The sequence below is a fragment of the Cryptomeria japonica genome, chromosome 10 (genome assembly GCF_030272615.1).
Source record: "Cryptomeria japonica chromosome 10, Sugi_1.0, whole genome shotgun sequence".
Classification (NCBI taxonomy): Eukaryota; Viridiplantae; Streptophyta; class Pinopsida; order Cupressales; family Cupressaceae; genus Cryptomeria; species Cryptomeria japonica.
This window is the reverse complement of record NC_081414.1, coordinates 319,825,989-319,841,156: the sequence shown is the minus strand read 5'-3', so window position 1 is coordinate 319,841,156 and position 15,168 is coordinate 319,825,989. Positions and strand designations below refer to the sequence as shown.

General features: G+C 35.6%; 1 protein-coding gene across 4 annotated transcripts in view; it reads right to left on the bottom strand.

Annotated features, from left to right (window-relative positions):
• Positions 1-13,299: 13,299 nt before the first annotated feature.
• LOC131036723 (uncharacterized) overlaps positions 13,300-15,168 on the bottom strand; it is a 48,159-nt gene continuing 46,290 nt past the window's right edge. For all 4 annotated transcript variants that reach the window (XM_059212033.1, XM_059212032.1, XM_059212034.1 and 1 more), the window contains one exon: positions 13,300-14,439. In XM_059212033.1, coding sequence (XP_059068016.1) covers positions 13,808-14,439 — 632 coding nt within the window. In that variant the 3' untranslated portion in view covers positions 13,300-13,807. The remainder of the gene's footprint in view (positions 14,440-15,168) is intronic.

Sequence of the window (15,168 nt, the reverse complement as noted above, 5' to 3'; positions counted from 1 at the left end):
AAATGTTCACTGCGACAATCACGGGGGAGTTGCAGGGTTTGCGGCTCGATGAAGGATGAACAATAGAGGAAGGTCATACATTTATTGGCGTCGTGTTCAAGGCACAAAATCAGATTGCAAGATGACCTCGAGAAGGAAAACAACTGGATCATAAATGTTTCAACTATTTTCGAGACTAAAGAAAATGGTTAGATTTTCTATTTTTAGCAAATATGCATTGGATGATGAAAAATGCATACAGATGCATTCCTCCAATGTAGGTGATCGATCCAAGGCAGATTAGATTGGATCTGATGAATATTTGATCAGTCGAAGAGAAGAAACCCTAACCACCTGAATTCGAATCGGCTTTTTTGGTGGGAAAATTTGGCTATATGTATGCGAGCCAAAGATATTGTTTGGTGTTGTTGAAGAGGGGAGTATTGCTTCTACATGTGAGAGAAAATCAGTCAAAGACTCAACAAGTATCGAAAAAGAGATTGAGTGTGTGTGTGAGAGGCTAAGGTTGAAGTGTTCAACCAGCAATAGTGAGATAACCGGTGGTGACCAAACCAGTAGAGAAGAGAAGCAGAAGAGTGCAAAGTAGGCAAGAAGGAACTGACACAAATAGTACCGGTGGAGGTCAGCAGAGTAGTTGGAAGAAGAGATAATCGAAAGAGGAGGAGAAGAGACTAAACCAATAAGGTTGCAGCGGGAGATAAGAATGCAACAGTGAGTGGGTGAGGTAGAGACCTGGCAGTTAATTGGATAGAAGATCTAGCAAAGAGATTTGCAGAAGAGTTACAAAATCCATTTGTAACAAGGTTGCTAATTTGTAAATGATTATGATTTTATATTCACTGAGTTATAGCTCGGTGCAGGGGTTGTAGCTCCTTGGGTTGGTGCCCTAAAATCAGGGTTGTATCTCCTTGGGTTGGTGTTCCTTGGGTTGGTGCCCTAAATAGTGTAATCAGAGTTTCATTGTGAGTCTAGATTGGAGCAATAGTCTCAAGCAACATTTCTCGTCAAAGTTTTTCCCATCTTGTGTTTTCCTCGTATATGTCGGTGTTATGGGATGTCCTTTTATATGTAAGTTCATTTGTGATTAGTCTCCCCACTAACTGGTAAAACTGCATTGAGTTAGATCTGTTAACCGGCATGCTCACCTAGGATAGTTAAAGGGAAAAGTTTGAGAACCACTGATTCACCCCCCTCTCAGTGGTGCATTGTGTCTAACAACTTACACCTATAAACACATCACAAAAGTTACCACAAAGGAACACCACAAGAAATACCAAAGGCTTCAGAAGACTAGGGTTCTAAGGTACAATTAGAGTGTCATCGCATAGCCTCACATGAGTTACCTTGACAGTATGACCCCTCTACAAACTCTAAACCCTGACCCCATTGAGGACTCATGTAGAATCGAACAAATCCTTTTGTGAAGACAAGGACGTTCAATCATGTCATCTATGTCTTCCCAATCTCATCCTGAGTCTATATGATCACTCTAGTCCATGAGTGGGGCACCATAATTATCTTTTTTAATGTGAGAATCTACCCTTCCCCCTAAAAAATAATTTTATTTAGTGTTATCACTTGATTATCAAACTCTCAATGAGTTACCCTGGCCGCCACTTTGGGCCCCAGCCCCCATTGAGAGCCACTCCACTAACTTTCACTTACACACCCTATCAAAGTAGCACATAACAAGGGAAGAATAGCCATCCACAAATCCAAAGTGCCAACTAGACCAACCATGTATCCAAAATTTGAAACTGAAACAAGCTCATATTGAAAACCATCTTATCCTTCCAATCATATACATCCATAGAAGTACTTCCATAAGTACAACAATTGAACATCAATAAATCATAAAAAAATGTGATCATTCATGAAACCTACACAAATCAGCCCCAAAAGACCCCCAAAACTGAGACAACAGAAAACAATCCCATGACAAGCCTTTGGTAACTAACTGGGAGTCAACCGGACAAACAAAAAGTATGACCGCAACTAAAATGTCCCCCATAAAACATTAAGGATTTATTTATGATCCTATTCTTCCCTCAACGTTATAGAAATAACTTATTTCAGGTCTAAAAATGAATTCTCTAATAAACTTGCCAAAACAAAGTAAAACATCAAAACTAGACAACTAGTATTGCACAGTGAGACACCAAAATGAATGTAATCTTAAAGAACACCACTAGAGTTTATTTTTCAGAATTTCAACCACAAAATATCGGGTCTAAAATATAATCTACCACAGCAAGAAATAATATAATTTTCATTTCCAAAGAAAAACTTTACCAACCCACAAAATCAAGATAAATCTACGCCACCCAATTCACCCAAAACAACAACAAAATTGATTATTTTTTAATTACAAATATAAATAACATATAAATCTAAATACAACCATAGAACAATAGCTTAAACCTGAAACATGTCATTAAGATCCAACACAACAAGAACCCATACAACTATGCTTGAAACAACAAGATTTTCTTTAAAAACAAAAGTGTGACAAAGAAACCTTACCTCAAATTTGAAGAACAATGGAAGAAGAAGAAAGATAATAAAATTGAAATTAAATCTCCAAACTGAAAATCCACTCTAACAGTAGCAAAATCCACAATAATTCACGAACAAAACTCTTACATTCAAAGACAAATTGATTTCAAAATTCTATTAAAATCAGATATCAAAATCTCTAAACAATTCGATCAAGATTCTAAAATCCCCAATAACTAGAGCAAGAATTCCAATCAACAACAAACCAAAATCAACCACAAAAAATCCAGTAAATAACCAAAGGAAACTTCAACTCAATCCTCCAAAATCTCTACAACAATCTCACACAACTAGCAATTTGAAATTATAATTCAATCTTCCCCAAATTCCTTCTCCAAGTAAGTACTTTCCTTCCCCAAAATTTTCAGCAATAACTCCCATCCAAAATCAATTCCAAACTCAAAATAAAAGATAAAAAGACTTATAACTCCCCTTTCAAAACCAAAAATAACAATAAAGGAGATAACAAAATGGAAACCCTTCAATTCTCAACAATAATTAATTTCCTTCTCAACACAAGAAATTAAATAAACATAAGGAATAAATCATAAAGGGGTAAATGCAACATAGGAAATAAATAAAACATAGGAGATAAATAAACTCATGATATCATACCATAATATAGGATCTTTAATTAAAACATAAAACAAATTTAATATCTTACACATAATCAAGAGGAGAAATAATTACATAAAAAGGATAATAATCACATCGCATTAAAATTACTAACAATAAAATAACTATGGAACATAATTATTCACCACCACATAAATCACTTAAAGAAGGACACAAGAAATAAATAAGGGAACACATCACCCACCTCATACTCATAACCTTTGATGAAGGGAAATCTAATATTGCCTATGTGGCAATTCAAATGGGTAAACACATAACCAAATATAATTGCCCTAATATAAGACTTAGGTTAGGGCTAGGAGAACTTGGGCCTCGTGTATATCTCCCTTACCACCATTGGGAACCGTAAGGCATGCTCAGACCTATGTAGCCAGGTGGAGTCGATGCCCGGTACCTGTAACCTACAAACACTTATGCACAACATATGCATTATCCAAATATAAAGCATATCTAAGAATACAAGTTGGGTGAAAGAGAATTGTAGTATCATATGCCTCTCATAATGAGTGATACAATATCATCCCTTTCATCTAATTACACAACCAATATCAAGAAGTAATCTATCTATTCAACACTTCACATAACGTTAGCAACATAAACCAACATGAATATATCATATCATCTCAAGTGTAATCATCAAGATATCTAAGCACGAAATCCTAACATAAGCATCAATAAGTAGCATGATCCCAACATAGCAATGTCATGAATAGTCCATCCACAGTAAACCACATATGTCTACACACTAAGCAAATAAAACCACACACATACATAGTAGCCATAAAGAGTCCATCTGAACCAAAATAGGAGTCAAACATGGAAGGGTATTACATGTTGGATTGTCGGTTGTTGTTGAGTCATTTGTTGTGTTTGTCCAGCATGTTGGTAGACTGGTTGATGTTGTGGTGGTTAGAAACATAGTTGTCGTTGCACACATTTGAATGCCTGATACAACCACTAGACTTATAGAATCCACAAGAGGCAGTTAAGTCATGTCACAAACCCAAGCGTTGTGTTGCATAGCACAAGGAGACCAAGGATGTACACCCTGCAACAATCCCCCCATTGCGAGGGGTTTGAACCTATGACCAAGCTCTGATACCACTTGTTAGAAACACGATTGTCATTACACCAAAAGATCGACCTGTTAATGCCTGATACAACCACTAGACTTATAGAATCCACAGGACCATAGGAGGCGGTTAAGTTATGTCACAAACCCGAGCGTTGCATTGCACAGCACAAGGAGACCAAGGGCACACAACTTGCAACAGTGGTTGATATTGAAATATAGCTTGTTGACATTACATCATTGGCTACAACCGTTGTCGATATTGAGTAGTACTTTGTTGAGTTTGCATCGTTAGTTACGAATCACCTAATCTTCCAAGCAAGTTATCAAGCATTTTAGTTTTATGTTTTTGTTGATTGGGAGGTTTCGTTTGTGATATCATGTTCACGTTTTCTTATTGTAAAGTGGTAATAGGTTGTCTTTGTTGCACATCATGGCACAATTGGAGGCAATGTTGCTTGTTTAGATATGAACAATTTGATATAATTTGACCTTGTGGGACATTCGTTGTTGTTCCCATAGATGGGAAATTGGTTGATGAAGTTGCCTGCAAAAGCAGGGCACTCTATTGCATGTTCGTGTTTTGGTCCAAAGGTGGTATATATGGCATACCTGTGGTAAATGTATCCATATTTTGTGTCACTTATTGTTGATTTGTCTTAGGAACATTTGATGTCTTAGGTTGAAATGTACTTGCCAATTTTCCCATCGTTATCGGTGGTATCATCATTGTGTATGGATCAATTTATCACTTGTGTTAAACAAAGGATTATTAAATTTCTCACACGTAGGTTTTAGAGGAATTTGCAAATTTATATTCTTCCGAGTTGCTTTCCCTGAGAGTGTTTGTGTGTTTTATTGTCTTGAAACAACCTTTGTTTACACCAATTACAAGATATGTTTTCGTTGTTCATGTGTGCCAAGTTGTGGTTCTGATTATTCCAACAATGTTTTATGTTCAGAACTTGATGCAAGTTTATCCTTAAGGCATTTGAAATATCTCATGGGATCCTTAAACATAAGTTGTTCCAAAGTTTTGACAAGCCTATCATCCTATCAATTTCGTTGTGAGGAGCACTTGTTAAAAAGAGATCACTCCCATGTGAGGATTATGAGTCCGAAGAGGAGTTTGATTGTGTGTCTGATTGTGCATCTTGTTGAAATTTTGAGGGTGCTCCAAGTCGAACATAACCAAAACCTAGATGATAAATTGGTTGTTGAATGTTTGATGATGACCCTTGTTCCACATAACCTTGATTTAATTGATTTAGATCCAAACTTGGTAGCACATTTGTTGTTGTGTTGTTGGCACACTACCACATCCTGGTTACATTGGTAAAATTGGTTCAAGTTGGGTCTTGATCCTAATTGAACCATACCATATTATGGTTGTGTGTTTATTGGTGGACCAATGTTTGGATTGAAACTTTGTTGCATGGTGTTTCCTTGTTGTTGCATTGGGTTGACTTGCAATTGTGTTGGATAAAAACCTAATTGTACGCTATCCATGGGTTGATATGTCAAGTCTTGGTATCTCCTTGATGTTAGAGATCTTGTTTCAACCATTGCACTTTTCTATGTTTTTTATTTTTTAAGTTTAAGGATGAAATGTAGCTAATGGAAGACAAATGTGACTCTAAAGAAAATGAGGGATGAATGCGATTACAAGATGCAACCTATGTTTTTGGTATTTTCAAATATTCAATTTGGGTATGAAATAATGGACAAAGGACAAAGTCATACCCGTCACTAGACTTATGAGCTAGGGTTTGACTTGATAATGGTGATGAAAAGACAAATTTTTTAACAAGGTTTATACTCCTTAATGATCACCTAAGACATTATCTAAAGATTTGATTTTTGGGATCTCCTAAATCTGGTTTTTGAAAATCTAAATGCAAGTTATGCGCTATTGGGATTCCACGAAGGAATTTGAAATTTGGACTAAGCAAATGACCTAAACTTGGGATAATGCAATAATGAGAAATTTTTGAGACATAGACTATGCAATGACCTAGGTGTAAGACAATGCAATAACCAAAGGTTATGATTATGCAAGACTTAGCGTAAGATGAGACCTAGGTTTTAAAGTGCAATGTTGAAATGTGATTCCAAAGTTTTGATATTTTGACCTCCCTTGTGGATTGAAATTCGAGTGTTTTTTAGACAATTTGGATACCAACTTGAAGACTGGTTTTGAAACCAATGTGAGACCAAATTTTGAGACCAATTTGAGATAGCTTTAAGACCAATGTGAGACAAGTTTGAGACCAAATATGAGAAAAGTTTTAACACAATTTTGAAACCAAATTTGAGACCAAGTTTTGAGACAAATTTTGGGACCAATTTGAGATTTGTTTTGAGACCAATTTAAGACCAAGTTTGGGACCAAATTTGAGTCAAGTTTTAAGACAATTTGGAGACAAATTTTGAGACAATTTTTGGACTGATTTGAGATTGTTTTGAGACTAATTTAAGACCAACTTTGAGACAAGTTTGAGACCAATTTTTTGACAATTGTTTGACATTTTTGGGATTGATTTGTTTTGGTTGAGTTCTCTCTTTGATAAAAAGTTTTGTTTTAACAATCACATAAAACACTTCAAGTAGAATGGTTGTTCAACTCTAAAAAAATCAGAATGACGCCTGAAGGGCCTAAATTTAGCCCATTGTGAAAAATGCTAGTCTTTGACCATTTGAAACCATACAACCTACGATTGAAAATGGCTGATATTTTTTGAGGCCCTCACAATAGGATACCACAAACACTATAGACAGATAGAGTTTAGGTGGCACTCGCTCCCCCAACACAACACTAGCACAACTTCTTTATTACCCTGAAGGTTCGAAAACCTTATGAATCGAGGAGTTTCTTGTCTCACAATGCAAGGTACATGGAGAGTATCTTCGAGGTATGATGTGCACTCCTTGAACCAACAAATATGGGATTTGGGTTGCTAAAACAATTTGGTTTGTAGTGAGGGAACTTTGAGGGCCTAACACCTATACATGCAACAGCGACTCACTAAAGAGCCTACCTAAGCCCTTTATAAAAAAAGGAGTTGATATACCTCACACGAATGCAGGTACTAAGGAATTATCACTATAAATGAATTTCGCAAGGTAGCTTCGGCTTTAGCCTAGACCATTGATATAGCGAACCGAAGCAAAGTACCGCTTAGAATCGTCCCTTGAGGTGATTTCCTCTTCTCATCAAGGCAAGCTCTTTTCTAAAAAAGAAAAAATTGGGTATCATTGACACTTTCTCTTACACCCAACAAAGGGGAGAGGATACTTAGTGCAACAATAGGTCCACCCTACATAGTGCAAGCACACAAGACAAACACACATTTGTTCATTAACCTTTAAGAAAATAAATTTGTTTTAACTATGAAAGCAAACACGCAATTGTTTGGAAATCAAATGTCTTCGTCAAGCGTCCGAAAACAACTCATTACTAGTTTTTTCGTTAAGTTTTCACCCCACAATCACCACAATGCCAAAGAGATCATCAATAACATCAAAACCATTCTATGCCATCAAAATCAAAAACTTGGAAATTGAAATGAATGATCAAAACAAAAAACCATTTTTACCAAACAACTTCGTAGTTTCAAGGCTCAATTGCAAAGAAACAAAGTTCAACTACACAAAAACATAGCCCAATTGCACAGAAACATGGCCCAAATGTGCAAAAAGAAAGCCTAATTGCACAAAAACAGGGCCCAATTGCATATAAAGAAAGCCTAATTACATAGGAACATGGCCCAACTGCGTAGAAAGAGAGCCCAATTGTGTAGAAAGAGAGCCCAATTGTGCAACAATTGCATAGAATTGCTCAAAACGTGATCATGTCAGAATGTAACTCTAAATTAGACATTTAAGTATTGCAGTTGACCAAAATTTAAAAGATCCTAGTGCAAATTGACCAATTTTCACTCCTACTTAAGCTAGATGTCAATTGTAGGGTTCATTTTTAACCAACTTGTGAAACGAAATGGAAAGTTGAAACCCTTATTAAGCTAGGTGAAATTCATTTTATCCACTTTTCAACTTGAAATGTGAAATTGATCTCAATTAAAACCCTAATTAGAGTGAGGTTCATTCTAAACCCTTTGCAAATTGAAATGTGAATTTTGATCTCAAATGAAACCCTAATTAGACTATGTGTGATTCATTTTAAACCTTTGCAAATTGAAATGAAAAGTTGTTGTTCATTCAACCCCTAATTAGATTAGATGCAAGTTGTAGTGTTCATTTTTTAACCAATTTAATTAACAAATGTGAAACATTCAACATAAACCCTCATAAAACATATTAGATCATCAAATCACCTTACATGCACAAAACATCAGCAAAATTCATCAAAACCAAACAATTGTATAGAAAATGTGATCAACTGCACAGGAAATGGGCCCAACTATGCAAGAAGAAGCTTCAAATGTGCAGAAACAAAATCAACTATGCAGTTGGCCAGCTATACAAATTTTAGACCCAACTGTGCAAATTTGGTTGACAATTGTGCAGATCTGCATGTAGGTAGCATAAAAGGTGAAAATCTACTCTTTGGTACCTACATGTAAACATAAACTCAATAAAACATCAAATCTTGATGTGCTTTACATCGGGTTCACTAAAATGTTGACTAGGAAATTGGTAAGAAATAAGCGTGAAATCAGAAACCAACCAAAAACCTAAATAACATGCATAATAACCTAATAAAACCAACAAAGGCATCAAAACAAAATGCAAATAACATAATTTCAAAGTGATTTCACCAAAGCGCATTCCTTTGGTGTGGCTCCATTATTCTTTCTTTCTCCTCTAATGGTTTGTAGGCAAATATGACAAAAGGCAAGATGATTAAACAATGTGATCACAAGGATATTCGAAAATGTGGTTGCAAGAATGAACAAAAAGAGCTCAATTTATAGCATTCAAAGGCCAAATGGACAGACGAGATTAATTTGAATTGATGGGCAAGATTGAGGGAGAGGATGATTTAAGTGAAATGAAATAGGAAATGTGTCATTTCCAAGTGGAGAGAAAAACAGAAGGTAAGTGGAGTTAAGTGACGCAAATTAGGGAAAGTGAAAGAGATAAGGTGATTAGAAGTGAAGTTAGAAATGGAGTGGGAAATTAATAATTCATTCAATCATTCATTTGAAATTCATAATTAGCCAATTAAATGTTTCATTTAATTGTGAAAAGTGAAACTAGGATAAATAAATAATGAATTTATTTATCAAAGAGGGATACGTTAGAATGAAAGAGGCTTAATTAATTAAACAATTAATTAACCCTAAGAGAGAATTAGGACAAACTGACGTCGAAAGTCGGAGATTAGGTCAAATTGATGCCATAGAACTGAAATGGGACCGAATTGATACCCAAAGACATGAAATTGGGATAAAATGATGTTGTAGGACAGGTTTTGGGACAAATTGATGCCAATAGAACAAGATTTGGTACAAATTGATATTGTAGAACCAAAATGGGGATAATTTGATATCATTAGGACAAGTGTAGGGACAAATTGATATTGTGGGACCGAAATGGGGTCGAATTGATATCATTAAAGTTGCAATTGGGACAAATTGACATCATAGGACAGCAATTGAAACAAAATGATGTCACTGGGACAAAAATTGGGATAAATTGACATCAATGAACATGAAATTGGGACAAATTGATATCAACAAACATGAGATGAAATGATATCAATGGACATGAAATTGAGTAATCGACAAAATTGCTTAATCGGGACATCAAGAAGGTTGATTAGGTCAAAAAGATAAGAAATGGATTGGAAATTATTATATTGAAGGAGGGAATAATGGCATGGCATTGACAAATAGGAAAGACCAAACGCACAATGAGAAGACAAGTTAAAAATAGGAGACATAAGCATCGAACCATTTTTAGTGTCTACAGTTTTAATATTGACCGTTGCTTTTTTTGTTGTTCAATAGAACCCATTGTCCACATTTTCATCAAAAAGTTATCAATTGACCCAATGGCTAGGAATAAAGAAAATTCATGCAAATACATATTATTTTTTGTATGATTATTTATAATGGATTTTTTTTATTTTTATTTTTTTTTAAATTGAGATCTATTGAAGTTCTTAAGCTTATTTAGAAAGCAAGAAATCAATATATACTTAAAAAGAAAGGGGAGATTGTTAACTAATTTCCCAAGTCATCATTTACAATGTTCATCTATAGCTTAAATTGCAACTTGAGATACTCGTGAAATTTTCACTAAATAAAAGAATTAATTTTTATTCAATTATTATAGACTACATGGCATGTTTCCCCTGCTATATTGAGCATAAACTACTTTTTTAGTGGCCTCTCAAATAAATGCAATTCTCTGGTGCTTCCCATCAAATCCCCTAAATGAGGAGAGGGGAGCAACCAAATTAATGTGATGCCAGCAAATTAGAAGATCATAATGGTGGATAACATACTCTTGAAATCTCACATGTTAGATCTCTTGTTGAATCAATGGCTACAAATCACCCTTCCTCTTATGGTGAACCGCAAATAAGAGGGTCCAACTCATTTTGAAGAGGTATTTTATGAAAAGGGTTAGCCTCATATAATCATTTCCGCATATTTTGGCTTTGGTACTCTTGCTATTGTTGAGTGACCTCGCAAGAAGTAAATCCTTCCCATCCACAAGTTACATAATTGTACTTTTTTAATATGTACATTGGAGTCCCCCTATCTCCTCCTCGCCCTTCACAATATGAGATGAATTTATGATTTTACACCATTTGCAAGTTGTGTTCTTGTGTATTCTAAATTTCTTTGTAGAGTTGTAGAGTTGCTCATTTTCTATTCCTAAAGCATTTCTCTAACCTTTACCGCATATTTCTTTTCCCGGTGAATGTTACTGTAAGCTAGTGTTAAGAGTGTATTAGATAAGAATTCACCAGGTGGTGAACTTGGCCTGAGATTCTAATTGTGCATGCTGAATCATTCTTAGACATCAGCATTACCAAGGAAGCTAAGAAAGTTCCTCCAATCTAGAACTCTTCTTTGTTCAACATGACTACTTGGTCAGCACTTGCAGCCGCCAACTTCTCAAAAGGAGCTCCAATGGCAAATTGGACAGATCATCATAAAGATAAAGCCTAGTGGAATTGACGATTGTGGTTGGCGCATAACAAACAAAGAATGAGTACTTTGAGCAGCAAGATTCCACCAAGTCAGCCTCTGACATTGGCGATGACGATTCAACTACCATTCTTCAAATAGCTTGCAATAGACTTGGCATACATCGAAAAGAGATTCAAGTGCTTTGTGGGTAGCTTAGCTGACCACGTCTCCATTGTTGGTGATGTTGCTTGGAATTTTTATCCACCTGAGTATGCATCGGGTGGAGTTTATAATTTGATTCATATTCGCATTTCTAGAATGATTTCCAAAGTTAATGGTACACTTCAGAATCTTGACCAGACAGATTAAACAAAGATGATCGAGTCTGCTGTGTCTACAGCACAGTGGCAGGTGAGCCTGGTACTGTAGATTAATAAACTGTTGGCAGCAAGGAAGGGATTACTAGTAATGAGGAGTGAACTATTTCTGGGCTTCACGGACCTATAATTAGAAATTAATCTCCTGCTGGTATTGTTGATCTCTGCTCTTGGGATGATAGTTACTCTTGATTTCTAACGGGAAATAAGCCAAAACCATTGATTTGTCCATTTGATTTATGTTTATGTGATGACTTGATATATAGTACTTTGAGACATCGTCTCATCGTGCTCCTTGAGATGTCATCCTGTAGCATCTTTTGGCTGTCGGTACTCTCCTTGTTATATTATTTGAGAATAGCTGTTAACTCCAATTTGGTTTCAGGTGAGTGTTCCATAAAGCCATATATTTTCAAATTTTCCTTTTCCAATATAAAAAAGTAAACAATATTTTGGACGAAGTATTATATATGAAAGTATGCAAAATGCAATTTAAATGGACCATACATAAGCATATTTTTACCTCGCAACAGAATCATCCATGGTCATTTTGAACAAAACTTTTGAAACAATGTAAGCTTTACCTACACAATGGAGGCTGGTCTACCACAATTGACTGTAAATATGCACATCTTTCATAAACCCCGAATAATGTCAATACATCCTTTCTAGATTTAAAATTTTAGTAACGCATGCATATGAAGCACAATTTATGTCACATGTTAGACAGCAGGTTTGCAAACACCAGGAATGAGAGATGTCAGGGCCCAAAACATACAATATTGTGAGAAATTAGGCTTGACACAAAGTGCTTGCCAATGTGCAGTCATGTTTGGAAATAACAAGACATTTTGATCATAAAATAAAAATACTGAAGCCGAACATTAAAAAATATTGATTTGAGATTTATCCCAAAGGTTTTCAACAAATTGTAGGAAATCGTAGAAATGATGAGTTTTCCATTGCAGACCCAAATTCAATCCTCAGGTGAATAATTTCTTGGTGGCACCTGAAGGTATGGATGGTTGTGGAGGCAACTATGTCCATCTGTGTTCTCTTTATGCGCTGCCCTAGTGATTTAACTTTTTGTTGAACGGAATGAGCTCAACTAGACGACGTGTTGGGGTTTTCCATGATGAGCCCTTGGGTCAAATTCACAAGGCACCATAAGCATTGTCTAACCCACAGACAATATATTGTGATAACAACATGATGTACGAAATGCCCTAAAAAAGAGGAATTTCAAACCAAAATATATACAACAAATAAGGTAGAGTGCAAGCCCCACATATTTAAAGAGAATTTACACCAGGTGTGAGTGACCATAGGTAGCAGTTCATGATTCACGAGAAACAAATTTCAGATTCATTAAGTTCCCAATACCTAAGTTATAGGCACGTACAAACTTTTCATAACCTTACAGTGTAACATAAACTGCGACTTAAACAATAGAGGGTACACTGTTTTTGTTTGTTTCTTTAATGAAGAAATGTAGAGTGACACAAAATGAGCATTCTTGGTACGATACACAATTTAATATAAACACAGAACCTCTCTTCAATATACACAGTTATACTAAAAATATATTGTAATAGAGAATGCCATACATCGTCAAAGTTAATTTTGGAAAAGGCAACTAAATATACATGTGATTATGACATTGCATGACAGCCTTAATATGAAATTAGGAATGCTGGTGTTCAAAGGCTCTCATACACCCTCAGATTCTAATGTTCAACAAATTGCAATTTACAATCAAAAAAATTTAAAGATCACCACATGGGACAAGAAATATGGATAGAAACAATTAGAGACAAAAGATACACTATTTACATCCTGCAACATGCCATCTACATCCTAACAGTCACTTTTACAATATTATTTGCCCTTTACCAGTGAAGATTCAACAGGGAAATTACTGCAAATTGTAGCGAATGCACTGAAAAGCGTCATTTTGCTTGGAAGTGTTGAGTAGCACCAAACTAACTTCTAATTTCTCATTGCAAGTTAGCTACTGGTCAAGCTATTTTGCAATAGATTATGCTATAAACTGGAGGGGATCATTTGGTATCACAACCACATAAACACATGGTCCAGGCTGATTTAACTTTGCTGACTTTTTGTTTCTCAATCTTCAGACTCGGTAATCTTGCTGGAGAGTTCCATACTTTTTCTGCCAATTTCTTTGAAGAGGAGTTGATATCCTTTAGTGGAAGTGTTAGTTTTTGAGATGATGTACCAGTTTGATCACTCACTTCTACAGTTGATGTTTGCACCACCTGAATTTTGTTTTGAGAAGATGTTTGAGGTTGAAAGACGAGTACAGGATCTGGTTTAGAATATTCTTGAGTTCCTCGAAGATTCTCTTCTGCTAAAAGGCTCCTCAAAGGTGTATGAAATCTTTCGTGTGTTCCAGATGCCATCTCTGCATCTGCACTCAACTCACCATTACTTTCTTTAACTTTCGGCTGGATTTCATTATGACTAAGCTGTTGCCCAGAATAATTGCCTGACTCAACCAAAGTCATGAAAGAAGGAGCTTCAAACAAATCTTCCGGAGCCATCAAAGATGTTTCAGGAGTCTTCTCTTTTGAATGAATAGCTTTCATATCACCACCCCCTTCATTTCCAGTATTAATGACTGGATCTTGCTCAACTCTATTATTGGTTGTAGAAGGCATACTCTCTGCCACTGTAGAATTGCAAAAACAACTTCATCACTCAAATAGCTATAATTTCAATCTTTGCACATCAAGATTCTTCATACAAGCAGCATTTCATAAATGATTAATTTTAGGAAAATAATTGTGGATAAAAAGAAAAGCATATACATGGCATATTTTTGTGTTACTTCCAACCTCAACAACACAACTTATAATGTACATATAATTGCATTATAATTGTGTACTTCGAAATACAGCATATCAAGAATATCAATAAGTTCCCTGTAATTTCAAATTCTAAATGTCTGTTAAGAAGGCATTCATCTTGTTGGGGGAAGTTTAGCAGGGAATATAAAATTTAATACCTAAACAACTCCAAGCAATAAATGAAATGCCTGGCAAAGAAAGTGGCCCAGCTACACTGACAAATTTGAAATTTCTGAGCAGCATTAAAAACTATCAAATATAGGTTCTATAAAAAAGGCTTGTGTTGTGATAAATGTCAATTTGACTCCTCAAGAAAGCATCACTGTCACTAGTAATGCATGGAAAGCCTAACTGTATTGCCAGTGCATGATATGAAAAGCAAATGTGTTTCTCACATGAATGACTTTGTTTGGCTAAAAAGTATTGAAATTAGGGAAATCTAGGATAAATTCCAAGGAAAACCTGTGGGTGCAGAGATGCAAGTGTGTGTGAGAAGTGTGTGTGTGTGTGTGTGTGTGTGTGAGAGAGAGAGAGAGAGAGAGAGGCTAAAA